Source organism: Miscanthus floridulus, chromosome 12, assembly GCF_019320115.1.
Source record: "Miscanthus floridulus cultivar M001 chromosome 12, ASM1932011v1, whole genome shotgun sequence".
Classification (NCBI taxonomy): domain Eukaryota; kingdom Viridiplantae; phylum Streptophyta; class Magnoliopsida; order Poales; family Poaceae; genus Miscanthus; species Miscanthus floridulus.
The window spans coordinates 61,171,789-61,199,521 of record NC_089591.1 but is presented as its reverse complement, the minus strand read 5'-3'; the positions used below and the strand labels follow the sequence as shown (position 1 = coordinate 61,199,521).

The following is a 27,733-nucleotide window of genomic DNA, read 5'->3' as shown; positions in this document are numbered from 1 at the left end:
CCTCCCGAGAGAGCATCATCATTCAAATCGGCGGGCGGAGGCAACAACAAATCCGATGGTTTCTCGAATCGGGCAGGTCCATCAATCAAATCCGTCAGGGGGACGAGGCAGCCGCTCCCCACCCCACGTACTAGTACCCTACACGTCAAATCCAACGCCGATCGATCGGTCGGCTCGTCGTCGTCCATCACATCGAGATACCACATCGATCGATGATCGATCCTCCCAGGGGGACCTGCTGGGACGGAACCGAGCCGCCCGCCCGCCACGCCCCTATATAAACCTCCCTCCTCCAGTCCTCCCCTCCCCACACTCCCGTGCACAACCATCCATCCACTCGCACAAGTCCTTCCTTCCTGCACCTCGCTAGCTAGCTGCTTCACGCTCCAGCCGCATCCTCCACTCCACTCCACCAAGAACGCGTGCGCGGCCGGTTGTTGCCGCTGCTGTGAGCTGCACAAGCTAGAAGAAGCACCATCATCCGCGCGGAGGATCTTTGCTTCTTTTGGCGCCATGATGTCGTCGGTGCCGGAGACGTTCAACCTGGACCAGCAGCACCTCGTGCAGCAGCAGCCTCCGCCAGCGGAGCAGGAGCAGATCTGCTACGTGCACTGCAGCTACTGCGACACCATCCTCGCGGTACGTACATACATACGGCATAGGGCATAATACATATACGGCGTGCGTGCCCTTACGCGCCGCGTCGCCTGATCACGTTCCTCCGGGCTCCGGCCACGAAGAGAAGGAAAACTCATCTCTGTATGTACTACTACAGGTGGGCGTGCCGTGCAGCAGCTTGTTCCAGACGGTCACCGTGCGGTGCGGCCACTGCTCCAACCTGCTCTACGTCAACCTCCGCGCCCTCCTGCCGCCGGCGGCCGCCAACCAGCTACCACCCTTCGGCGGCCAGGCTCTCCTCTCCCCAACCTCCCCGCACGGTCTACTTGTACGTATTGGTGCATACTACCATTCTGTATTTATTACTAGTATTTGCAGATGTTTCCTGCCGCATGTCTGCGTTCTTTTTCGGCGTATATAATTGTTGATGCATGCCATGGACTATATATATATATGCGTAGGATGCTGAGACGATGTCGTTCCAAGCGCCGAGCCTGCAGCGGAGTGCTGAACCGCCCAGCGCCTGCGTGAGCACCATCACGAGCATCAACAACAGCTGCGGTGGCAACAACGCGTCGGCCATGTCGTCGATGGCGCCGTCGCCACCGGCCAAACCTGCACTGCAGGAGCCGCAGCTGCCCAAGAGCAACAAAAGTGAGCTTATTTCTTATTTCCATCTTCATCGTTTCATTCGGTGCTGCATTAGCAAGCTAGCCGCACTGTTCTTGCGATCGAGCACGCGCGCGCGCGCACAAACAACACACAGCTCGATCCTCTTGATGAGACTTTGGAAGTCTTATATATATATATATATAAAAAGAAATACCAGTTTTCCGTCACAAACGATTCCTTTTAATTAGTGGTCAAAAGTAGGACGGTGACTAGTACGTTTGCACGTCAGCTCAATAGTGCCTTGTGTCCATGTATGATCCTTTTCAGTACGTTCACGGTAGGCTCTTCCAAAATCCCGACATTAAGGGCCCGTTTGGCACGGCGTGCTTACCCGACAAAAACACTGTAGCAAAAGCCAGGCAAACTGGCTTCTCTGGCTTCGATGAACAGCGCCGATGTCAGTGAGAGAGGAGGGGAGGAGAGAGAAAACGAGCCGTGCCAAACGGGCCCTAAAACACGCACAGTGAGAACTAAATTAAAGTGGAAAATAAATAAAGTGTTTAAAGATGCTAGTGCGAAGCACAGGAGATCCAACACTGATCTCCACCGACTCCACGGGACCAATGAGAACAACACACGGACAGAATCATGGCCAAGCTAGGTTGCCCTTGCACATGTCTGACACTATTTGATCGATATACTAGTTTTTATCAGTGTTAGCGACTAGCTAGTACGTTACGTTGTTCATCAGTTCTGCTAATAACTCAATCTCGATTTGGTTGTGTTTTCCGCAGCTTCAGAGAAGCGGCAGAGAGTTCCTTCCGCATACAACCGTTTCATCAAGTGAGTTCATCGTTCGTTTCTCGCATAAGATTTTCCCTTTAACTAGCATGCGGCATCTAGCTATTGACGAACTTGCTACTCATGTGTATAGAGATGAGATCCAGCGCATCAAGGCCAGCAATCCGGACATCACTCACAGGGAAGCTTTCAGCGCGGCTGCCAAGAATGTAACTCCTCTCTCTTTCTCATCAAATATTGTTCATACTTCTTACTCTCTCATAAATCAGATCTGTATATACTGACTTTTATTTTCCCCTCTGTCTACGCATCAGTGGGCCCATTTCCCAAACATCCATTTCGGTCTCATGCCCGATCAGGGCCTGAAGAAGAACCCTATGCAGAATCAGGTAAGAGCCTACGGAGAATAAACCCTAATCGGAACTCAGAGCCAACGACACAGATATGCTGCATGAGCAACACTTATTTTTTTTCCTGCTGTGCTTTGTAGGAGGGAGCTGAATGCATGCTTTTCAAGGACGGTCTCTACGCAGCAGCCGCCGCCGCCACAGCTGCGTCCAGCATGGGCATTTCTCCATTCTGACTTCACACTCCATATCGTTTTGCCTTTGTGCTTAGCCGCTTAGGGTTCTGTCTCAGTCCCTCAGTATCGCGGTTGCTTGAGAGATAGCTTTAATAATGCCTATCCGATCCGGATAATCTCGAAATGTCTCTAAAACCGTATATCTATATATGTGTCCTCTCGTTCTCCTTACTTTGGTTCCAGTTTCTTAATTTATTATGATGTAACCTAGAGAGGTTGTTATGTGTATGATGCTGTCTCTTATATCTTATATGGAGTATGGACATAATTCGAGCTGGATATCCGGCTGAGCATCTACGACTTCAACTTTTTCCAAAGTTTTCGTCGCAAAATTATATATTTTTTTGTGAACAAATTAAAGATATATAATTTAGGCTACATGTGCTTTGAAAATTTTTAAACTATATCGTTGCCTATATTCTATATGTAATGTTTTGCATGGAAAACATGAAAAATCATATACAATATATATAAGTTTATTAGTCCAACAACAAAATACATTTCCAGTAAAAAATGTATTTTGAGATCTTGTCAACGCCATGTTTTTTTTTACTATTCGAGTAACATCACTGTGAACTTATACTTTCGAGGTGACCTAGCTTTGGCATAGAGTATATCTTTACTATATTATGGGGATTAAATAATTTTGAAGATATAAATTTTCATACTCTGTATGGTACCAAAATGGAAGGAAGACACCTTATTATTCATATCTATAATTTTTTTTACCAAAATTGATCGAGTAATACTTCTTGTTTATTTAGTGGTTTATAGGGCCTGCTTAGTTGGCTTTCAGTTTTTGTCCAACCAAAATCATGATAAGTCAAAATTTAGGTTTGCCATAACAATAGGAAGCACTTTTCTCTCTCTTATGCTAACACTTGGAAACTAAAGTGACTTCATCGTAGTAATAACATATGGCCTACTTTGAAATCAAACACTTCGGAATATATAGGACTCAGCATTGTGCATGTTGGTAAAATGGAACATTTAAACTATATATAACATGCATACATGTCGAATCTAGAATTTGGAGTTCAAATGCTAATTGATTTAGGGCCTGTTTGGGAATGCTTTCCTCCATGTTTTCAGCTTCGCTCTATATTTTTCAGCCAAACAGATCCAACTCCTCAAACTTTGCTACAAGAAAAAGGTGGAGCAAAAAATACTCAGTTGGTAGAGCACCTAAAAAGGAACTCTCAGTTTTTTTTTGAGCTGCTCTTCGGTGAAGTTTGTGGATCAGTTCCAAACAAGCCCTTAGACAGGAGAAATATAACTAGGAAATACTTCCTGCCACTACGGGAAACTGGCACTTTGCCGAGTGTCTGCGGCACTCGGCAAAGCCCGAAATACACTCGGCAAAGGCTTTGCCGAGTGTCGCACTCGGCAAAGGGCACTCGGCAAAGAAGCCTTTGTCGAGTGCTTTTTGTCGGGCACTCGGCAAAGCCTTTGCCGAGTGCCGGAAAAGCACTCGGCAAAGATTTACACTCGGCAAAATGAAAATACGAAAAAAACCCCCAAAAATAATAGCAATTTTTTTTGGGGGAAGGCCGCCACCGGCCAGCGCCCGTCCGTCCAGCGCCACCGTCCATCGAAGTCGCTGCATTTTTTGCGCAAAGTTCACGGCTAACGCGGCGGGTAGGATTCGAACTCACGACCTCTCCCTCGCGTGTCTACTGCTATACCACTGCACTACACTGTCACTTGTGTCTAAATTCCATTATCTATCCTCATATATTATACTAAACCGAGAGTAAATTGCTTGTTTGAGGCCCTAAACGAATTCAAATCAAAACGTGGTCAACTATAAAGTTTCATAACTTTTCGAGATCTACAATTTTCATTTAGGAAGTTTTTTTCATCCGATGTCGTTTGAAAAATTCGAATTTTAAATTTGAGAGATTCAAACGTAGTTTTGCATGATAAGATGATTTCAAATCAAAAAGTTGTCAACTACATAGTTTCATAACTTTTGGAGGTCTACAATTTTTGTTTAGGAAGTTTTTCCATCCGAGGTCTTTTGAAAAATTCAAATTTTAAAATTTTCAAATTCAAACGCCGTTTTTGCATGACAAGATGATTTCAAATCAAAATGTTGCCAACTACAAAATTTCATAACTTCTCAAGATCTACAAAGTTTATTTTGGTCATTTGTTCATCCGACATAGTGATAGTAACATTATTCACAAATCTTATATATCCCTCTTCTACTTTCATGAAACTAATATGAGACATATGAGAGAGATGTAGATTTTATGAACAACGTTATTGTCGTTTTGTCAAATGAAGAAATGACCAAAATAAACTTTGTAGATCTTGAGAAGTTATGCAACTTTGTAGTTGAAAAGTTTTTCATTTGAATTCATTTCGGGCCTCAAAAATTGCTTTGAAAAAATAATTTGCCGAGGGCAAAAATAAAAAAGCACACGGCAAAATACCTCTTTGCCGAGTGCAAAAAAAAAGCACTCGGTAAAGACGCATTTTGCCGAGTGCCAAAAAATGGCACTCGGCAAAATGCCTCTTTGCCGAGTGCCAAAAAAGACACTCGGCAAAGACGGCCGAGTGCCAGAAAAAAAGGCACTCGGCAAAGACGCATTTTGCCGAGTGCCGAAAAATGGCACTCGGCAAAATACATCTTTGCCGAGTGCAAAAAAAAAAAACACTCGGCAAAGCCATCTTTGCCGAGTGCCGAAAAAACACTCGGCAAAGCCGTCTTTGACGAGTGCCCGATAAAATACACTCGGCAAAGCTTCCGGCACTCGGCAAAATGCCGGTTTCCGGTAGTGCCCCCGCCTAAGAGCTAGCGACTAAGTTGTCGATTCCGTTACAATCAAATTAGATTACGTGCCTATCCATCTAAGACGTGTATGCCAAATGGATGATGAACCCTAGATTGGACCTGCCATAGACAAACTGGCCCGACCTAGCCCCGTCTGGGGGTGCAGTTATGACCTTGGTGAGGATAATCGAGGGCCATGAACTTGTCAGGTGGAAGTGGTCTTGTCGCACCAATCCCTCTATTGCTAGAGATAGTCGCTGTCGCGTCACACTGATTACATGGCAGAAGCACGTCTCGTCGGCACACATCGCTAATACGTACTGTATGGCAGATTTGTCACACCATTGCACATGGCACTCCAACTTCATCTTGTCATGACACTTAAACGGGGCATGAGTAAAAGGTTAGGTAAAAATAATAAATTGTTTCTAAAATAGGATAAAAATAACCATGTACTTGAAGTTATGATATCATTTTCTATAAATTTAGCCAAAGTTAATATTTAATTTGTAGTAAATCTCTTTAGAATTAGATGACGAAGGAGTAGCTTGTATATCCAGGGCCCCAAAACCCATCTGTCTACTGGTGAATCGCCGTGATGACAGATGAGTGCCTATCCCCACAGAAAAGTACCACGCGCATACCCCGCGACGACAAGAAGACAGTTGCTCTACACATGCATACAACGGCGCCATGCATACAACGAGTAGCAAGGTAGCATCTCGTTGCGCGTGCATGGCAGGCGAGGACGCGGCAGGCAATGGAACAGGCGCAGGGACAGAGCACTGGCAGGCTGCAGCTGCCAAAGCCTGTGCGCGGTCCAGACAGAAGGAGTCAGTCAAGGGCGCGGGCCGCCGGGCCGCGTGAGGTGACAGTTTGGGGAGCCGAGCCGCGAGCACAAGCAGGCATGGCAGGGTGCTGCTGCTGCTGCCTGTATGGCGCAATTACAAGGGCGGGACTGGGGGCTGGAGGAGGAGCTGCCGAGCCGAGGACAGGTGGAAAGAGCAGCGGCCTCTCGTCGCTCGTCGCTAGCATTTGGCTTCACGCATTTTCGCTCGACGAAAGCCTGGATCCAGGACCACCACCCGACTGGAGCTCCGCCGCAGTCGACTACCAAGAGCTCCGGCCACACCCTCCGGCGCTCACGAGTACGACGTACGACCATATGACTTACGAGTACGACTACTGCGCCGTGGGCGTGCCCTCGGCCGATCCAGCCGCCGCTGCCGCCAGTACAGACGTACGAGCAGCGCCGGATCGCGAGCCGAGGTCAACTTGGTCGCGAAGAAAAAGGCGCCGACCTTGAGCGTCATCCTTCCCCTATATACCTCGTCGACGAGCTCAACCTTTGCCGCAAGTGCCACGATTGTATGGTCTGGTAGAGTCGCTGGCCGGCGTCCTGGGCGGACTTCCACATAGACGACGATTCCACGATCTGGCGCTTGCAGAAGCGCGAAATGTATCTTTATTACGTGCCCGACGACGACTGCCGCGCGCGGTGGCGAGCAGGGTGCTGACGAGCGTGTCCTTGATCTGCTCCACGAGCCACGACGAGCTGCAGCGGCGACAGCTAGCCCTGGTGCTTGGCATGGCAAGCTCGTTGGGGCCGGCCATGCGCCATCGTCTACAGGGATACAACGGTGCGACCATTTCCATATGTCTAGAGCTAGGCTGCCGTAGAGCACTGCTGCGACCTAACCCTTTCCCCTAGGCCCTGCAGCCCTGCTGCTCTCTTTTCCTTTCCCCGCTCTGTCGCGAGCTGCTCCTCTCATCTGTCCACTCGCCACCGCCCGGCAGTCCTCGTCCCCGTCCCCGTCCCCGTCCCAGGGAGTACGACTGGCTCCTCTCCGCCCTCCGTCCGGCCGGGGCCGGTTACATGCATACATCCAACGAATCGACGCGACGATCGATTTGATCGTGGTTTCCCTCTCATGGGTCAATGATTGCTGTTTTTCGGCTGCCATGTTGCAAGCAAAGCACAGGCACAGTTGCGGCATCATCGGAACTGTCATGTCGTCGTCGCCGTGTGGACGACACGACGCGCGAGTCGCCGGAACGGCCACTGTTTCGATCGGTCGACCGGCAGGCTTTTTGGCGCTCCAGAGCGCGCCCGTGACGAGCAAATTATCTCGCTCGTGTCCAAAGGCGTTACTGTGCACGCGGTGGATAAATAATGGATGATGGAAAACATTATGGGAAAGTTACATAAGTGTGCTGCTGTGAGAATGGTTTTGTAGATAGACTAGAGCATCCTGATCAGGTCATGTAACTGAATTCGATTTGATAGTTTAACTTAGATAGGGATAGGGGCGGCATGGCATATATTGGCATGTCAGTTCTGGCTATCTCACTAAATGGACGTTAAATGGACGTATATGCATTTCAATAGCCTTTCTTTAGAACAATGGAAAAAAGTCTTCCCTCTATATAGCCGCACACATAAGTTTCACAATTTGTCGATAAAAAATAAAGGAGATAAGCAGAAAAATATAGAAAAAAATCATATCCAAAGTCTATTATAAATATTTCCCCAACAATTCTTGGTAAAGCCATTCAAGATGACAACCTCTCTTCTCCCTGATATTTACAGAAGTGTGCTGCTGTGAAAATGGTTTTGTAGATAGACCCTAGAGCATCCTGATCAGGTCATGTAACTGAATTCGATTTGACAGTTTAACTTAGATAGGGATAGGTGCGGCATGGCATATATTGGCATGTCAGTTCTGGCTATCTCACTAAATGGACATATATGCATTTCAACAGCCTTTCTTTAGAACAATGGAAAAAAGTCTCGCCTCTATATAGCCGCACACATAAGTTTCACAATTTTGCTGATAAAAAAATAAAGGAGATAAGCAGAAAAATGTAGGAAAAAATCATATCCAAAGTCTATTATAAATATTTCCCCAACAATTCTTGGTAAAGCCATTCAAGATGACAACCTCTCTTCTCCATGATATTTTCACGCTTTGTTTTAGAATCAATATCCATGGTTGCACGACGGTCAAACTATTTTGATAATACACACAGTTTAGATCCTGTTTGGATGCAAAGTGTCGGTGTGAAAAGTGACCAACAAGTAAATATTTATAGTTTTGCCATGTATTATGATCGGATGTGGCCTAGCACTCAATGACACATGATTTATACTGGTTCAGGCAACGTGCCCTACGTCCAGTTTCAGTCGGTCGGTGACTTTATTCCTGAGCCCAGGTGCTCGAAGTTTGCTGTGGGATTATAAACGAGTAGAAATATGAATGGGGTGTTAAAGGCCCGGTCAGACTCTGAACCGAAGGGCCGAGAGTGACGGGGGCTCTAACGTGCGCTAAGTTTTGGAGCGTATGCTCTGTGTAGCTTTAGAGTTCTAGAGCTATTGAGTTATTCAAGTTCTCTTTTTTGAGGAGAGCCAGAGAGCCCAGAGTCAGAATAGCCAGATCCCTTTTTGGGAGAGAGCTCATACCCTTTTATAGTCGAAGGGGATGGGCTCTTACAAGTCAGAGAAAGAGAGAGAATGTATATGTGTGCTACCTAGTCTTGTTGCCCACGCTGTCGGGTACGAGACGGTCGTCGGCGCCCACAATACTGTTTATGTCTAGATGCATGTGGCTGGCTCTACCGTGTTCGCCTGGTATGGCAAATGTCGGCACCTACAATATTGTTTGAGTTCTGACACGCCTGGAAGGTTGCATAGTGCCTATCTGGCATGGCCTGGTGGCACCGCCCTGCAGGTGCGCTGGGTATGGCATGGTACGGTCCTCGGTATTGCAGGTTGACTTGAGTGCCTTACCTTATCTGCTCTGCCTGATCCCCGGGCCCTCACCGAGCGGGCGTCCCTGGTCGGTCGTTCCCAGTCGGCCCCGACCGTGTCGGTCGGGGAAGAGCTGTAAGCAGAGGTCCGGCGTATCCTCGGTCAGAAAAGGAGGTCGGAGTCAAACTATGTCCCCACCTTGGTCAGGCCTTTTGGTCGGGGACCAGATCATTCTCCCCGCCTATCAGGCTGGCCCAGGAGGCGCGCGTTGTCGCTACGCCGCCTGCTGGGCTGAGTTTTGCAGGGAAGCAGGTCCATTGGGGAGCCCGGGTTTATGAACCCGACAGGAGCCCCCAAACCCTTTTGGGACTTCTGTGAAGTCGTGAAGGGGTTGTTTACACTCATTTCATGAGTGCACCCGATGGGTGTAAGATCGTGGGTCGCCGTCGAATGAGACGGAGCGTAAACCCGAAGTATCGGGCGCGTCCGAGGGGTCGGGCGAGACAGAGTGCCAACCCAAGTGTCAGGTGCGACCGAGGGGTCAGGCGAGACGGAGCGCTAACCCAAGTGTCGGGCGCAGCCGAGGGGTCGGGCGAGACGGAGCGCCAACACAAGTGTCGGGCGCGGCTAAGGGGTCAGGCAAGATGGAGCGCCAACCCAAGTGTCAGGCGCCAACCCCAAGTGTTGGGCGTGGCTGAGTAGTCAGGCGAGACAGAGCGCCAACCTAAGTGTCGGGCGCGGTCGAGGGGTCAGGCGAGACGGAGTGCCAACCTAAGTGTCGGGCGTGGCCGAGGGGTCAGGTGAGATGGAGCGCCAACCCAAGTGTCGGGCGCCAGCCCCAAGTGTCGGGCACGGCCGAGGTGTCGGGCAAGACGAAGTGTCAACCCCAGTGTAGGGCGCGATCGAGGGGTTGGGCGAGACAGAGCGCCAACCCAAGTGTCGGGCGCCAACCCCAAGTGTTGGGCCTGGCCGAGGGGTTGGGCGAGACGGAGCACCAACCCCAGTGTCAGGCAAGGCCGAGGGGTCGGGCGAGATGGAGCGCCAACCCAAGTGTTGGGTGCCAACCCCAAGTGTCGGGCATTGCCAAGGGGTCAGGCGAGACATAGCGCCAACCCCAGTGTCGGGCGCCAACCCTAAATGTTGGGCACGATCGGTCGGGCGAGATAGAGCGCCAACCCAAGTGTCAGGCGTGGCCGAGGGGCCGGTCTAGTTTCGTGCATTACTCCATCCACGATATCCGCAACCGGAGGGGTTGAGCTAACGTCGCTTGCCTCGATGGCTCGAGTGACACGCTCGGTGAGCTTAATAATGGGTACGTCCAAGTGGAATCCGGGTCCATATTTCATAACGGGGTTGGCATAGCCCTCATGTGGCATTCCACTGCTCCTTAACCCATCTCCCGGCAGATGCCCGAGCCATTCTGGAGACCGACTTAGGTGGCCCGCCGGCCTCCCCTCGATGGAGATTCTAAGGGTATGGCTTGAGGTCAGGATCAAACGAGAAGGTCAAGATGGCCCTGTCCACTTCTAAGCTGATCGGGCGAGGGTCACTAGGGCTCATCTGCATTTTCTCCCCTAGCTTTGTTTGACACGAGGCAGCCTCGAGCCCTTTGCGGGTTGGCCTTCGAACCTTGGTTGGTCGTCGCTCATATAGAATGAGGCGACTACCACTTCATGACGCAACACGAAGCGTTGTGATGCAACAACTGCATATGCAATGCTTGGATGCATGGGATGAATGTATGAATGCATGCATCAGAATGGATGAATGAATGATTATGCACTAGAAAACAGAAAAGGTGGTTTGGTAAGGTTACCTCGATGGCTCGAGTGATGGGTCTAGGGAGCTCCTATCGGATATGTCCGAATGGGATCTATGTCCGTCGTTCATGACGGGGTCAGCATAACCCGCATGAGGCATCCCGTTGCTCCTTCCCTGTCTCTCGGCAGCCGCTCGAGCCGTCCGATCCACTCGGGTGACCCATTGGCTTCTTCTCAATGGAGATTCTATTGGTGTGCCCTTCCAAATCCTACCTAGGAAGGCGGAGGATCACTTGTGTGCAGTTACGCCTTATTTCTCATGCCCAGGTTGTGATAGTGGTGGGCCTTGCCTAGGCCACATCCCGCTATCCGGGTGATATTTTGTCAGGCAGAGCACATCCCATCAGCTAGGGCCACATGCCGCCACACGCTCTTCCGCATTAAATAAGGGGAAGGGAGAGGATTTTCATCCCATTCTTTTGCCTTCCTTCAACAGCTGCTATTCCTCCTTCCTCCCTTTCGCCAAGTCTGTTCGTGTGTGCAGCGGTTTCTAGGAGAGAGGAGGGTAGAGCGAGGGAGAGGAGAACTCACAGATTTGTTCATAAATCCGAGGTGCGATGTTGAACTAGAGGCCTTCCAACATGGATGAGGAGGTGCTGGCCGCCTTTGTCGAGAAGGGGTTGCTCCCATCGATGGAGGTGGCGCATTGGAGGGCTCCTGCACCAAGGGAAGTTGTTCCACAACCCTAGGCCAATGAGGTCGTCTCCTTCCTCACCTTCCATGAGCGCGAGCTTGGGTATCCCGCGCACTGGTTCTTGCGTGGGCTCCTCAATGAGTGGGGTCTAGAGCTACAGCACCTCAACCCGACTGGGGTAATGCATATCATCGGCTTCATCACCATCTGCGAGGCCTTCCTTAGGATGGAGCCGCACGTGGACCTCTTTCGGTAGTTCTTTAGCGGGCGAGCCCTGTCTAAGGTGAAGCCGCCTAGAATTGCGTCGGTTGGGGGATTCGCTTTGCAGAAGAAGCTGAAGCTGTCAGTCCCCTACCCTACGTACTCCCCCTGTGACTCCAACTCAGGGTGGCATGGTGAGTGATTCTACATCAGGAACCCAATAGAAGTGTCATTCCCAATGTTCAATGGAAAAAGGCTAGAGCGGAGGGAAAGCTGGTTTGTGGGGCCCTGCTGGTTGGCAGATTAAGTTGGAGGTTATCAAGACTAAGCTTTAGAGGCTTGTGCAGCATGGCCTCAATGGATTACGGGTCTTCTATACCTTCTTCTATCATTGGGTCATCCCGTTGGTGGAAAGAACACGACCGATGTGGGAATACTCCGGCCCGATGGATTCCGACCGCGTGTCAATGAAGGAGTTGCCAAAGGATGAAGTCTAGAGTTGTCTCGATCAGGTGCTGTAGTTGAAGGATAAAGACTCCCTCGAAGGGATGCTTGGTCCCCTTCATGCCATGAAGCTATCCAATTTGGTATGCCCCCCCTTTTTGTGACCTTTTCCTTCTTGTTTTGATGTTTTGATTGATTCCGAGTTGCCCATTTTGAAGGGACTTGCGGGCTATAAATCCTAGCTGCATCTTCCAAGAGGGCTAGAAGGTGTGGCTCGGCATGCTGCCTAGAGGGAGGCGGCGCTTGCCAAGAAGAAGAAGAAAGCCAAAAAGGCCCTAGAGGAGGTTTGATAAGGAGGAGATCAATCGGCGGGTCCAAGAAGGCGAGAGCCAGAGTGACATGGAGGCAGAGCTCAAGTCGGAGGAGCCCATGGAGATGGGTGATGACACAAGTACCTCAGAGGATGAAGAAGTCAGGGGCGCTGTTGTAACCACGGTGGAGCATCGTGAGCCTGTGGCTGTGTTCGTCGGCGGCGGGCATGTTGTGGAGATGGGCAGTGATGTTCCTGAGTCGAGGAGCGTGCTGTGACTGAAGACACCGCACTTGAACGAGAGGTGAAGCAGGCGCGGTTGCCCACCCTTCGGAGGCATCGTCAGCTTTGTGCCCCCTGCTCTAAATATGGCGGAGCATATCGATCGGTCTGTGGGACGTGATTGTTCCCCTACATCTTTGGGGTCGGTGCGTGTGCATGACCCCCAATGGGGGGATGCCCCACTAGGTGTTCCGGTGGTTTTGCCATGAGCTGGCGGTCAAAGCCCATTCGTGGGCCGATCGAGGACTAGCCAGGTTGGCCCCTCCCTCGACCGATGCGAGGGGACATGGGTCTCGACCCACGAGTGGTCCTCGTCTGGTTGGGCCCATCGTCAGTTGGTCTAGGCTTTAGGGATCTGTCGCTTTCATCTAGGTATGCATTCATGCTCCATTTTGTTCTCATAGTTGAGTTTTTGAGTGTGACTAACTTGCGCTTGTTTGACAGCAGCTAGGGGCTGATGGGACTAGGAATCTCCCTGCCTCCCATGCGAGAAGAGTGGAGACCTAGCCTATAGTGGGTCATGATGAGTGAGGGGGAAGCAGGTTGGTGGCGATGGTGACCTTCCCCACTAGGGGTTGTGTCTTCCTGACGTGGTCACGAGAACGCAAACAGCGGTAGTGGCTGTGATGGCGGCGATCCCCAATAGTTTGCGAAGGAGGAGAGGAGGGGAAACCAGGCTCCCTGCCTTGCCTAGTGGAGGAGCACACGGTTCGCCTGCCTGGTCAGAGCTAGAGGGGTTGGGAAGAATCACGACTAGGCCGGAGGTAGTGCATCCGCCGGTGAGCTGTGGAGTCCTGGCGGTGGGCATCCCCTTCTCCGGCGAGGACAATACCAGGGTGGAACCGCCGACCATCCCGACATCCCGGGAGCTGGTGATGATCTAGTCGTCGCATGATACTACGATGCTGATCTTCCAGTGGGTCGGGGGCGACCCGCGAGCTGGTGTGGCCTTGCCCCGGCGAGGAGGGAATGGCCTAGTTCATCCTTTGTGATGAGGAGGAGGTGAAGCTCTGGCACCTGCTCAGGGAGAGAGGACTATTGATGGTGTTTAATCTCACCCTTACCAAGGAGAGGCTCAAGGAGGCCTTGGGGAGGGTTGAGCTTGTCCATCAGGCCATGATAGATGACCTGCCACGCATTGCAGAGGTAAGTTCTCTATGTTTTTGGTGTTGTCCTTGACTCCTTGGCCTTTCAATAGTTGTCTCAGCATGCCTGCTTCTTGTCTCACAGGATCTAGAGATGATGTCAATCCATAAAGCCCAATTTCTTTAGGAGGAGCATGGTCGGATGGAGTAAGAAGCAATGACATCATGGTAGGTTAATGAGCTCAGGCACCAGCTAGAGTTCATCCACTGTGAGTCCCAAGACCAAGCGACTGAGGTGACGGGAGCATGGGTGGTGGAGCTACATGCGGTCGAGCGGGCGACTGCTGCTGAGCGAGAACTTGATGCGGCGAAGGTCCACTTGGTAGAGACTGAGGTGGCGCTTCAGAAGTCCTTAGAGGCTCTAGAGGTAGAGCGGAAGGCCCGATCAAATGCTGAACAAGAAGTGGTTGTGCTCCAGAGGCAGATGCTCAGGGTAGAGGAGTCGAATGCTCGACTGTTCAAGAGGGTGACATGGCAAGAGGAAGGGCTCTCTATTCTCGAAAGCACCCACCTTGATATGTACCTGTTTTGCCCTCAGTTGATATCTTGATTTTTCCTTTCCTTTCCTTCTAAATTTGTTGTCTTCTTCCAGAACTAGGTGGAAAGATCGGCTCTCTAGAGCAAGAGTTGGAGACAGTCAAAGCAGCGGTCGGTCGAGGTGTGGAGGCGCTAGCCCAGTCCCCTAAGGAGCGACGCGCTCTCACGGGGGAGCTTGACCAAATTTGCAACATCATGTAGGTGGTCGTCTTTGAGGTGTTCGGGTAAGGACCGAGCACCAGTACGCCTGTCACCCCGAATGAAGTTCGAGTGCTCATCTCCGATGGTATGTTCTATGGAATGATGTGGGTGCTGACCTCGGTGGTGACCCATCACCCCGATCTAGACTTCGCGGCGATCTATAGAGGATACATTGATGGGTGGAGCGTAGACGAAATCCATGTGTTGGGGGAGAGTTTGCTGCCACATGCACAGATGGTTGCCGAGTAGGTCATCGCGCAGTGGGTGATGGAGGCTCGCTGTTCGTCCATGGCTGAAGACATGCGCTGGGAAGATGTCATCTAGCCTATAGTGGGAGTGGAGACTGGGTCAGAGGTGAGCATTGTCCTGCCCCCAACAGAGCCGAACGTCTTCCCGACCAGAAGTGAGCTGCCTTGGTCCTTGTCGTCCTTGTCGACCGTAATGATAGCCGATGCCACCAGGAGGCCATAATAGAGTTTAGAGTAGAAATAGTCAGTTCATGTAAGAGATGAGTTCATAGGGGAGCCCCTGTTTGAACAACTTTACATTCATGAATATTCTAAGTTCATTTTGTGATGAAATCACTCGTGAGGGGAAGCTTGTCCCATCCGCCCTCGTTTTTACCCTAGTGTAGCTTTATTTTTTGTCATTTCTTTTTTGCACCTGCCCGTTGACCCATAGGCTGCAACCTTAAGAACCTAGGCCTATGAGGCTCAGCTGTTCATAACCGTAGGTTGTGGCAGGGTGTGATCGGCCGAGAGGTTAAAACGCAAGTTACATAGGGTAATCAAAGGAACGGAATGCCCTTTCGTTTTGGTGACATCCTTTTGTTTGGGCAAAAAGTATTACTATATGATAGTAAAAGAGGAGGGTGGTATTGCACCCTTGTGGAGCCCCCGAGCGACCTAGGTCGAGAGTGCTCGGGCTGAGGTGTTGTAGGAGCAAACGTTGAATGGAAAGAGAACAGTAAGACCGAGTTTTAAGTGGAGAAATGACGTAACTGTTTGATGTTCCATGTGTTGGTGAGAACGTTGCCGTTGTCGTCTTTCAGCCAGTAGGTGCCCGGCCAGATCACCTTGGTCACCGTGTAGGGTCCTTCCCATGGTGGAGAGAGTTTATGTTTCTCTTTGGTTGACTGGATCCTTCGGAGTACAAGGTCACTGATCTCAAGGATCCACCCCCTGATTTTTCTTTCATGGTGCCTACGGAGAGTTTGTTGTTAACGAGTGGAGCAGATGATGGTCGTCTCATGAGCCTCCTTGAGTAGGTCGACTGCATCCTGCTGAGCCTCCATTGCTTGGTCTTGGTTGAAGGCCTTTACTCTCGGGGTGCCGTGATCGAGGTCGGAGGGCAACACTACATTGGCTCCATATGCGAGGAAGAAAGGGGTGAACCCTATGGACCGGTTTGGCGTCGTTCTTAGGCTCTAGAGGATTGCTAGAACTTCTGCAACCCATCGCCCCGCATACTTCTTGAGTCGGTTGAAGATGCGGGGCTTGAGTCCTTGGAGGACCATGCCATTGACCCACTCGACCTGACTGTTGGTACGCGGGTGCCCGACCGAGGCCCAATCGATCCTGATGTTGTATCTATCACAGAAGTCCAGGAACTTTTTCCCGGTGAAGTTTGTTTCATGGTCGATGATGATACAGTTTGGAACACCAAACCAATAGATGATGTCGAGGAAGAACTTGACCGCCTCTTCCCAGCAGATATTGGTGATGGGCTTCACCTCTATCCACTTGGTGAATTTGTCCACCGCTACGAGCAGGTGAGTGAAGCCGCCCGGGGCCTTTTTGAGGGGTCCAACCATGTTGAGGCCCTAGACTATGAATGGCCAGGTGATGGGGATGGTCTGAAGCTCTTATGTTGGCAGATGAGTTTGTTGAGCATAGAACTGGCATCCTTCACACCTACGGACAACCTCCTTTGCATCTCACAGCGTAGTGGGCCAGTAAAAACCATGGTAAAAGGCTTTCTCAACTAGCGACCTTGGGGCCACGTGATGTCTGCAGATTCTAGCATGGACCTTGAGGAGGAGCTATTTCCCTTGGTTGGTCGGGATGCACTTCGTGAGTACTCCCGATGGACTTCGCTTGTAAAGTTCGTCACGGATAACGACGAACGTATTGACACGTCAAGTAATTCATCGCGCTTTAGTCCTTTTTAGTGGGAGAACCTCCTTGAGGAGGTAGGCGAGTAGTGGTGCTCTCCAGTTAGCCTGATCGAGTGCCACCACGGCGACATCGGTGGGTGATGTTGTCATGGAGGGGCCAAGGTTAGAGCCCCCGAGTGCTAGATTGGTGTCAGAGTGTGTCTGGATTGGATCCTCTAGAACGTGGGCAGATGGCTCATGGACATAGTTGATGAAGACCCCATCTAGAGATGAAACCCGCTTGGCAGCCAATTTTACTAGGAAATTGGCGGCATCGTTGTCCTTTTGGGGAACATGATGCAGTTTGATCCCTCAGAACTTGTCCTCGAGCTTGTGCACCTCCTAGCAGTATGCTGCCATGAGAGGGCTCTTGCAGGAGGACTCCTTCATGACTTGGTCGATGACCAACTATGAGTCACCACGAACGTACAACCATGTAGCACTGAGCTCGACGATGATGCGCAGTCCGTTGATGAGGGCCTCATACTTCACGACATTGTTTGAGGCTAAAAAATGGAGACAAATTATGTAGCAGAGCCTGCTCCCATCTGAGGAGATCAGAACCACTCCTGCCCCTGAACCAGGTGCCATAACCAACATATCAAAGTATATTATCTAGTACTCGTGGGTGACGTCCAGGGTCGAGAGCCAGACTTTCGTCCATTCAGCGATGAATTCAGCGAGAGCCTGAGACTTGATAGCGGTGCGAGGGACATACCTAATGTCATCACCTAAGAGCTCGAGAGCCCACTTGGAGATTCATCCCACGGCATCGCGGTTAAGGATGATGTCTCCTAGTGGGTATGAGGTGACGACCATGACCTCATGGTTAGTGAAGTAGTGCAGGAGCTTCCAGGTCACCATCAACATGACGTATATAAGCTTCTAGACCTAGGGGTATCAAGCCTTGGCATCAGTGAGTATCTCACCGATGAAGTACACCGGTCATTGAACCTTCAGGGGGCGTCTCGGCTCCTCCCTGTCAACTACGAGGGTGGCGCTCACAACGTGGTTGTTTGCCGTGATGTAGAGGAGGAGGGGTTCTCCCTGTTCAGGAGCGACATGGACTAGGGTCGACATCAGTGATGCTTTTGAGGATTTCCAAAGCCTATTGTGCCTCCTCTATCCAGACGAATGCGTCTATCTTCTTGAGAAGTTTATAGAGAGGCCTCCCTCGTTCCCCTAGTCGGGAGATGAACCAACTTAGGGCGGCCAAATAGCCGGTGAGCCTTTATACACCCTTGATGTTGCGTATAGGGCCCATGTTGGAGATGGCTGTGATTTTTTTGGAGTTGGCTTCAATGCCACACCTAGACACGATGTATCCAAGGAGCTTCCCCTTCGAAACTCCGAAAACACATTTTTAGGATTCAATTTGATATTGAACCTTCGGAGGTTTGTGAATGTTGTGGCCAAATTTGCAATCAGGTCACTAGCTTGAGCCATTTTCACCACTACGTCATCTACATAGACGGCGATTGTTGGTTTTGGCCGCTTGACTTGGTCAGGCTGGTCGGGTGGGTCGATTTGGTCAGCGAAGCATCGCTGCATGCACCGTTGATAGGTGGTGTTAGCGTTCTTCAGACCAAAAGGTATGGTTACATAGCAGTATGAACCATACGGGGTGATGAATAAAGTTGCAACCTAGTTGGACTCTTTCGTCATGATCTGGTGGTAGCCTGAGTAGGCATCTAGAAAGGAGAGGATTTCACATCCTGAGGTGGAGTCGACTATCTGGTCTATGCGTGGCAAAGGAAAATGGTCCTTTGGACACACCTTGTTGAGGCTAGTATAATCAACACACATTCTCCATTTCTCGGTCTTCTTTTTCACAAGAATAGGATTAGCTAGCCAGTCAGAGTGGTATACCTCTTTGATGAACCCGGCTGCTAGGAGTTTGGTGATTTCCTCGCCTATGGCCCTACACCTCTCATTGTCAAAGCGACACAAGCGTTGCTTGGCGGGCTTCAAGCCTAGGACAAGGCATAATGCATGCTCGATGACCTCCCTTGGTATGCCCCGCATGCCAAAAGGTTTCCATACAAAGACATCGTAATTGGCGCATAGAAAGTCGGCGAGCTCGCTTTTCTATTTGGTTGGGAGCTTGGTCCCGATCCGCACCATCTTGGTTGGGTCGGCAGGGTTGATCCCCACCGCCTTGGTTTCCTTGGTCAGGTGGAAGGCACTCGAGGAGGTTGGCTCATTGCAGTCTGGGACTGCTGGAGTTGATGAATTCTTGAGCTTCGGGAGCTCGGCGGAGTTGATGATGGCCGTGGCGAGCTTGTAATGCTCTCGGTCGCACGTGTAGGCATGTGAAAAGGTGCTACCCATGGTGATTATGCCATTGGGTCCTGGCATCTTCAACTTAAGGTAGGTGTAGTTGGGGATCACCATGAACTTGGCGTAGCATGGCTACCCCAAGATGGTAGGATCCTAGAAAGTTCACCACCTCAAAGGTGAGGACCTCCGAGCGGAAGTTGGCTCGATCGCCAAACATGATGGGCAGGTCAATCTGCCTGAGTGGGTATGCCTACATCCCTAGGATCACGCCATAGAAGGGAGAGCTCACTGGGTAGAGCTCCGACCGAGGGATACGCATAGCATCATGGGCGTCGACGTAGAGAATGTTGAGGCTACTGCCTCCATCCATCAGCACCTTGGTGAGGCGCTTCTTGCGGACGATGGGGTCGATGATGAGCGGGTAGTGACACAATCAGGCAACAAGGGAAGGATGGTCTCTCTGATCAAAAGTGATTGGGGAGTCTGACCAGCTAAGGAAAAAGGGGACAACCATCTCGGCGGCATATGCCTCTCTATAGTGTACCCTGTGCTAGCGCTTGGAGTGGATAGCATCAGATCCCTTAAAGATCATGAGGCATTCCACAAGGTCGGGGAAGCCGTCATCATCCTTGCCCACCGTGCCTTCTTTCTTGGCCGCCTCCTCCTTACCCTTCCCTTCCTTTAGCTTGCCAGCCTATCATAGAAAGCACTTGAGGAGCTCGTAGTCCTTATAGAGGTGCTTGACGGGGTAGGCTTGGCTGGTGCATGGACTCTCCATGAGCTTGTCAAAGTGGTTGGGCTGGCCCTGCTGGGGCTACTTGCCTACATGATCAGCTACGGTGACCAAAGCTGGGTTGGCCGGTCAGCGCCGATCCTTCTTGTTCTTCTTGCCCCTTTGTGTGGAGGAGCCCTCACCTTGGTCCTCGTGCTTGGCCTTGCCCTTGTCCTGACCACCACTGAAGACCACCCCGACCGCCTCCTCGTCAGAGGCGTGGTTTGTGGTGATGTCGAGCAGGTCATAGGTGGTACGCGACTTCAGATAGCCAACCTTGTGGATCAAGGACTCACAGGTTGTCACAGAAAGGAACGTGCTGATGAGTCCGCATCAACAACATCAGGAAGGGAGTTGCACCATTTTGAGAACCTACTGATGTAATCCCGTATTGACTCATTGGGCTCTTGCTGGCAGCTCTTGAGGTCCCAGGAATTCCCAGGACGGACATATGTCCCCTAAAAATTTCTAACGAAGACCCTCTTGAGATCTGCCCAGTCACGGATGTTGTTGGGTAGGAGGAATTCAAGCCATGCTCGAACATGCTCCCCCACGTAGATGGGGAGATACTGAATGATATAGTGGTCATCATCCACTCCTCCGGTTCGGTAGGCGAGCCGGAAGTCTTCGAGGCATATACTGGGGTACGTTTCCCTGGTGTATCTGGCGATGTTGTTGGGTGGTCGGAAGCATTGTGGGAACTACGCTCTATGGATGCGACGACCAAAGGCCCATGGCCCTAGGCCATTCGGGCTAGGGTTCCAATCGTTTGGTCAGCCCCCATGCTTGGGATGCATGTCCCTACACTCCTCGATGGTCAGGCTAGGGCCCATGCTGCCTACTCTAGCCACCACTAGATGGACGTCATCAACATGTCTGGCATGGCATCGATTGTTGATGATGCTGCGAGCATCATGGTTCGGCCCAAGCCATTCATGCATAGGTGGTCGGTGTGGAGCCGGCGTCGGGTAGGGCTATGGTGTAGTCGCGGCCTCCTACCCCACACCCGGCACTGTAGTGGTGAGTGGATGGAGTGATTTGATAGGTGCTGCCCCATTCCCCCGGTGTCACGACATGGAGCTCTCCGCGTGTTGAATGGTGGTGGTTTCCACCAGCGTCCAGAGGTTCCAGTGGATTGCCTATTCCTGGGGGTCGACAGGCTCGGGAAGGCCGCGTAGAAGCATCACCGCCGCAACGATGTTCTGGCCAGCCCGAGCAAACTATGGGGAATCGTTCCCTCTGTCCAGGATGTTACGCTGGACCAAGCGGGCGTGACCCCGAGCACCGCTCACCGGGTTACACGCACATGGCGTAGCATGCTGCGCTGAGCGCACTAGCATAGGTGGTGGCTGACTCTGCTGCCTTTATCATAACTCCTCGTCGTGCTCCTACGCACATGTGAGGGCCTTTACATGAGGGTCCAGAGGGGTGTGAGTCTGTAGAGATTCCACTACCACCAGTGGCTATCCCAGGGCGTCCGCCATAGCATACTCCTAGGACAGAGGGTGGCTAGATGCCACAACGTCATCGATGCTAGAGCCATCGCTTTCGACCTCGTCATCTATGAGGTCATGAAAGGAGGCGGGAGCATTGCCCACCATTCCCACGAATTTGGATGTGAGAGGGGGCGGCGTCTGCATCCTTCGGAGTCCCCTGTGCACACGTGTCCATGGGGGATGCAAAGCCAAAGGGGAACTGGTCATACGGCGATCGTGGTTAGGACAACGGGGTCCCTCCGGAGAGTCGGCGAAAGGTGTTAAATAGTGAATAAAGAACAATATGTATATTACTCACCGTGGAGTTTGAGCCCAGCATGGGCTTGAGGTGAGGCGCTGGTGTCTCGACGTTGAGGTCGTCGAGTGGCCCAGGGCCGGTGGAGGGCGCTCCTCCTCTAGTGGGCACCAGGACAAGTGCCTCCTCACGGAGGCGGAGTACGCCGAGCTGGTCGACGACAAAGTCCAAACTTCCGAAGAGGAAGGTCTGGAGCGGCTCGAAGATAAGAGGAACCCACATCCCAATGGGTGGGAGCGTGAGAAACTCTAGTGAGCTAAAGTGAATCGTATCGATTGAGCCCTCCATGCTGAAGATGGTGGAAAGATGGGCCATCCGATGACCAAATGCGTGAACGCACGGTGTCCTCCCCACGGACGGCGCCAACAGTCGGTGCGAAAAGTGACCAACAAGTAAATATTTGTAGTTTTGCCATACGTTGTGATCGGATGTGGCCTAGCACTTAATGACACAGGATTTATACTGGTTCAGGCAATATGCCCTACATCCAGTTTCAGTTGGTCGATGACTTTATTCCTGAGCCTAGGTGCTCGAAGTTTACTGTGGGGTTACAAACGAGTCGAAATAAGAATGGGGTGTTAAAGGCCCGGTCGAACTCTGAACCGAAGGGCCGAGAGTGATGGGGGCTCTAACGTTCGCTAAGTATTGGAGCGTATGCTCTATGTAACTTTAGAGTTCTAGAGCTATTCTAGCTCTCTTTTTTTAGGAGAGCCAGAGAGCCCAGAGTCAGAATAGCTAGATCCCTTTTTGGGAGAGAGCTCATCCCCTTTTATAGTCAAAGGGGATGGGCTCTTACAAGTCAAAGAAAGAGAGAGAATGTATATGTGTGCTATCTAGTCTTGTTGCCCACGCTGTTGGGTACGAGACGGTCGTCGGTGCCCACAATACTTTATATGTCCAGATGCATGTGGTAGGTTCTACCGTGTTCATCTGGTATGGCAAATGTTGGCTCCTATAATACTGTTTGAGTTCTGACATGCTTGGAAAGTTGCATAGTGCCTATCTAGCATGGCCTGGTGGCACCGTCCTATAGGTGCGCTAGGTATGGCAGGGTACGGTCCTCGGTATTATGGTTTCACTTGAGCGCCTTACCTTATCTGCTTCGCCTAATCCCCAGGCCCTCACCGAGCGGGCATCCCTGGTCGGTCGTTCCCAGTCGGCCCCAACCATGTTGGTCGGGGAAGAGCTATAAGTAGAGGTCCGACGTATCCTCGGTCGAAAAAGGAGGTCAGAGTCGGACTATGTCCCCACCTTGGCCAGGCCTTCTAGTCGGGGACCGGATCGTTCTCCCGGCCTATCATTAGGTATCTGGGCTGGCCCGAGAGGCACGCGTTGTCGCAACGCCGCCTGCTGGGCCAAGTTTTTGCAGGGAAGCATGTCCATTGGGGACCCTGAGTTTATGAACCCGACACAAAGTATTTTTAGAATCATGTAATATATCATTGTTTTGTAAAATACATTGGTTTTAAAGTCCCATGAAGTGTTTGGATGGAACAAATTTTATAGTTTTGAAAACGATAGTATTACTAACACTGTATTTTTTTAGTTTTCTAACTCCTCCACTGTAAACTTCTTTTTTTTCTAAATAATGGTTTTACATGTCTCCTGCTTTCTAAACTAACAACGTGTTTGGCTGGTTAGCCCAGCTGTTCTACAACCCATGTGCAGCCATTTGGTTGACCTACAAGGTGGCTTCCGTTAGCCGCTAGCTCTCTCTCTTTTAAATGATGCTCCCACGGCTAGGGTTCCTCCCCTCGCGCAGTCTCTCTCCACCTCGCTGTGGCCATACGTACATGGGCGGCGGCATCCCTCTCACCGTCATCCAGCCCTCTAACCCTAAGCCCCCCCCCGTCTCGATGCCATCATCCACCCACTCCTCCTGCCAGGCCGAATCAACATCACCGTTGCCTATGCTGAAGGTCCCCAATTGATCTACCCGATGCCTCCCATGTGGTTCATCCGTCGTCGCTCCCTGTGTCCCCCTTCGGTACATGCACCACCTCGTTCTCCTCTTCTCTACTTTTGTGAATCCATTCGCAGCCTGCTAATCCCTCCCACTCGCTCTTTGTCTTCCAGGATTTGTCGATCTGTGCCCTATACATTCACGACCGTCTGCGCTCTTCTTAAGGTATGGATCCACATTCTTAGATCTGTTCGTTTGCTTTGTTGAATGTATTAGACCTACAACTCGTCACTTGGGTATGCAAATCCCCTTTTATTGCCGTAGGCTTCCTCATCTACCAACAAATAGGTGAACACAGATCTGTTTGTACATTTGCCTTGTTTGTGTTTGGATGAGTTATATGTTGTCAGTTCTACACAACTTATACTTGTCATGTTATTCATTTTAGTATACAATGTTAAAAACTCCCTCTCTGAGGTTTGCCAATAGCTCATGGGTTCTTGTATTAGACATCTTTTTAGTGGATGTATAATGTCAATGCTGCATGCCGAGTCACTTATGCGGACATCATTTGGATGATATGATACATTTTGCAATGCATATGTCACCGCTTCTTCTTATTTTAGACAAAAAAGTACTTACACAAGTAGAAAGAAAATGACATAAACAAGTAGAAAGGAAAGGACTTAACAACGATATAGTTACTTCCACCCACAGGAACCAGCCTTTTTCGGTTCTATGTCATGTTCATTCATCCTTTTTCGTTGTAGGTTTTCTGCCAGTTTCAATAAGTTTCACCAGGTCTTGCACAACGGTGCCCACACTGGCACCGTCGTCCTCTTCGTCGTGCTCTCCACTTGAAGCCAGGCATTACAACCTGTGTTCGAAACGCACAAAGTTGCTTGAGAAGGCAACTATAATGATGTGTATTCCTTACTAATACTGCATGTTTGTTCCATGCATCATGACCATTTCTTTAGTGTATCCTCACATACAACTAGCATAAGTACATAGTCATAGTAACTACACCTCGGTGCAAATGGCCAACGACCATGCCCATTGGAAACCTGAGGAGACAAAAATTTTCCTGGACCTTTGCATTGCTGAGAAGAACAAAATGAACTTCAACCAGAAGGGCTTAACTAATCTGGGATAGCAAAATGTGTACTGAGAATTTAGGAAGGAAACAGGCCTTGAGTTGGCCAATAAGAAGCTACAGGACAAGCTAGCGGCCATGCACCCATATAGGACTCGGCCGTGACCCCAAACTGGAGGTGTCATATCTGATCCCAGCCATTGGGAGGAAGAGGGAGAGGTAACTGCTTTCATCTATTCTTTGCTTCTGCTTGTTCAATGACATGTACGGTTCGAGTAATAACTTGAGCACCTACAGGCCAATACTGAGGAAGGTGAGGATCCTAGGGCGTCACCATAATTCCTCGATGAACTGACCACTCTGTACGGCCACACCCCTAGAGATAGGGGCACACTGCTCAGTGCCGGTGACCACTATGATAGGTCACCAACACTGCTGACCGAAGACACTCTAGGAGCTATGTCATAGGACCCCGTAGCTAGATCCAGTGTTGGTTAGTCCTCCAAAAGGCGCACTAGGGACCATGTGGTGGACAGCCCACAGAAAAAGAAGAGTGCCAGCTTGGAGGACTACGTGAGGGACATCTCAGACACCGTGAAAGACCGGGTGAGCACAATCTCAGCCAGGAGGGACTAGAGATGGACCAAGTTCGTTAGATTTTAGAACAAGATGGATACTTAGAGGGGACCGAGCAGTTCCTCAAAGCCATGTACCTATGCAAGAAGAAACTCAACCGTAGGACATTCCTAACCATGAAAACAAGCGATGGCCGACTGTCTTGGATCAACTTTAATTGGGAAAACAAGTAGACCAATGGACCTGCAGCAGCGCTGATGTTTAGTCATGCTTGGTTTAATTTCATTACATGTGTGTTTGTTTGTTCTAATCGATGTGTGTTTGTTTGTTTCAATCCGTTTCATGTACGGTGAGCCTTTGCCATGAACTATGTGTTCTTCATGTACTGCATCACAATAAACTTCTATCTGGTGCCCTATGATGTAATAATATTTGCCTCCGCTACAAATTTAATAATTTGAGCTTATGATTATTATTGTCGGATATGTATGGGATCTAAATTTACATTTTGCAGTGGAATCATAGCACCACAATGATGGAACGCGGACTCACCAGGAGCACGGAAGCCTGATCATCACTACAAACACAACAGTCAGGTAAACGCAGTAGGGGAGGACTGGTGTTCTATGTTTTAGTGGCGTTCTACTTACTGTGGCAAACATCTTTTATGTTATGTAAATGTATATGCATACCTCCTTTTCGGTGATTTCATTTATGGGCATTATCAATGACTTCTTACTGTGCTGTTTGAATTGGTTGGACTGGAGTAATAAATTGTTAAAATCATTTGGAACAATATGTAGCTTTATGGGTTCCTTCTGCACCTTTCCTTAACTCCCATATTCGCTCCATGCTTCACCGTTTTGCTTGTTTTTTACCCTTGCAGAGTTTTTGCCAAAGCTACATAAATTGAAGCATTTTGGGATAAAACCTCCTGAGAATAAGGCAAGTGTAAAGCATTCCAATTCTATAATTTTTGTTGTTGTTAAAGTCTCTTTTTCACTTCTTGCATGTTGATCCACATAAGTTGCTGATCTTTATTAAATACGTCAAAAAGTGAACAATTGTCATGCAATTTGGTAATTTCCTCATTTGATATTCTTCAGTAGGCTCATATGATATGGTGCTTATTATTTCTAAAAACACTAGTGCATATCAGTAAGCCTTTTCTTTCTTGTATCAACCCAGCAACCTGCTATACTGGCAAAACTGAATCTCATTGTGTTTTGTTTGACCATGTTGGCAGAGACCTGGTGCCTTAAATATCTTGGATATGCTTTAAATGCTAGGCATACAGTAGTTGTATCCTGGAATATGATTTCTAAAGGTATGATCTGAATCAGTAGTTTTGAGTTGTCCGACAGTGGTACATGTTATTGCTGCCCCCATCTTAATAACAAGACTGTATGTTTAGAGCTACTTAGTATGCTCCTATGACTGAGTGAGGCATGTTGTAGTTGAAGTCCATTTGATAAAGGGGCCTATAACTGATTGAGCCATGTTTAGCTAATTTATGTCCAGCTACATTTATTGTCACAGAGTCTTTTTTGGAAAACATGATTACGAGTTGTAGGTGCCTGATGTTCCTAAATTTTTTTTGTAGAATGAGCAGCACTGAACATTCCGCGGAACAATCCAACGTGAGTGAAACTTTGAGTGATGGTGCCACGAAGAAACTAAAGGCAAAAATTCTCAAGTTGGCGGGGCTTGGAGTTGTTGTTGCTGCTTTGGCATTTTCTAGGCGAGGTCCTAGGGTGAATCCTCCGTGCCCATTTGAAGACATGATCGGGCGACAATGGGTGGAAGCAAATTTGTAGAATGAACGAAAGTGCTTCGACAACTTTCGTATGTATCCTCACTCATTATTGAAGTTGCACAATGAGTTAGTGTAGTATCATGGGCTGGGTAGTTCACAAGAGATTGAGTCGTATGAGTCATTATTAGCTATGTTCCTATGGGTGTGTGCGACAAAGCAGCCAACTAGACAGGTAGGTAACCCAAAGATTTGGGAGGGGTCTGGGCATAGGAAGTAAGAAGATGGGTGAGGTTGTAGATGCCATGTACTCCTTTGCCCAGACGACTGTTGTGGTAAAGGATCTGATGTACACAAAAATCCATCCTAGGTTCGAAGAATTTAGACCCTACTTTGATGGGTGCATTGGGGCTTTGGATGGAACACACGTCAAAGTCAAGGTTAGTCGCAAGTCACGGTTGGACTTCATGAATAGAAAAGGAGATGTGGCCATGAATGTGTTAGGGATAGTGGACATGGACGGGCTATTCACATATGTCGGTGCGGGAATGCCGGGGTCTTCTCATGACATGTCGGTACTGACGGAGTGTATGCAGCGACCAGATTATCCGCATCTGCCAACAGGTAAGCTTGTATCATCGTGGACTATGTTGTCAGATTGGACGAATACTTTTGTGATTAATGGTTCAAAT

General features: G+C 49.8%; 2 protein-coding genes across 2 annotated transcripts; one reads left to right on the top strand and one right to left on the bottom strand.

Moving 5' to 3' along the window:
• Positions 1 to 328: 328 nt before the first annotated feature.
• LOC136498015 (protein YABBY 5-like) lies at positions 329 to 2,907 on the top strand. The gene is made up of 7 exons (XM_066493937.1): positions 329 to 639; positions 776 to 946; positions 1,080 to 1,272; positions 2,025 to 2,073; positions 2,165 to 2,240; positions 2,346 to 2,420; positions 2,522 to 2,907. The coding sequence occupies exons 1-7, from the start codon at positions 514 to 516 to the stop codon at positions 2,612 to 2,614; spliced, it is 783 nt and encodes a 260-aa protein (XP_066350034.1). The 5' UTR covers positions 329 to 513; the 3' UTR covers positions 2,615 to 2,907.
• A 16,051-nt stretch (positions 2,908 to 18,958) lies between these two features.
• Positions 18,959 to 19,264, bottom strand: LOC136495970 (uncharacterized). Its single transcript, XM_066491735.1, has one exon. It carries the CDS (start codon positions 19,262 to 19,264, stop codon positions 18,959 to 18,961), a length of 306 nt encoding a protein of 101 aa, XP_066347832.1.
• Positions 19,265 to 27,733: the final 8,469 nt, after the last annotated feature.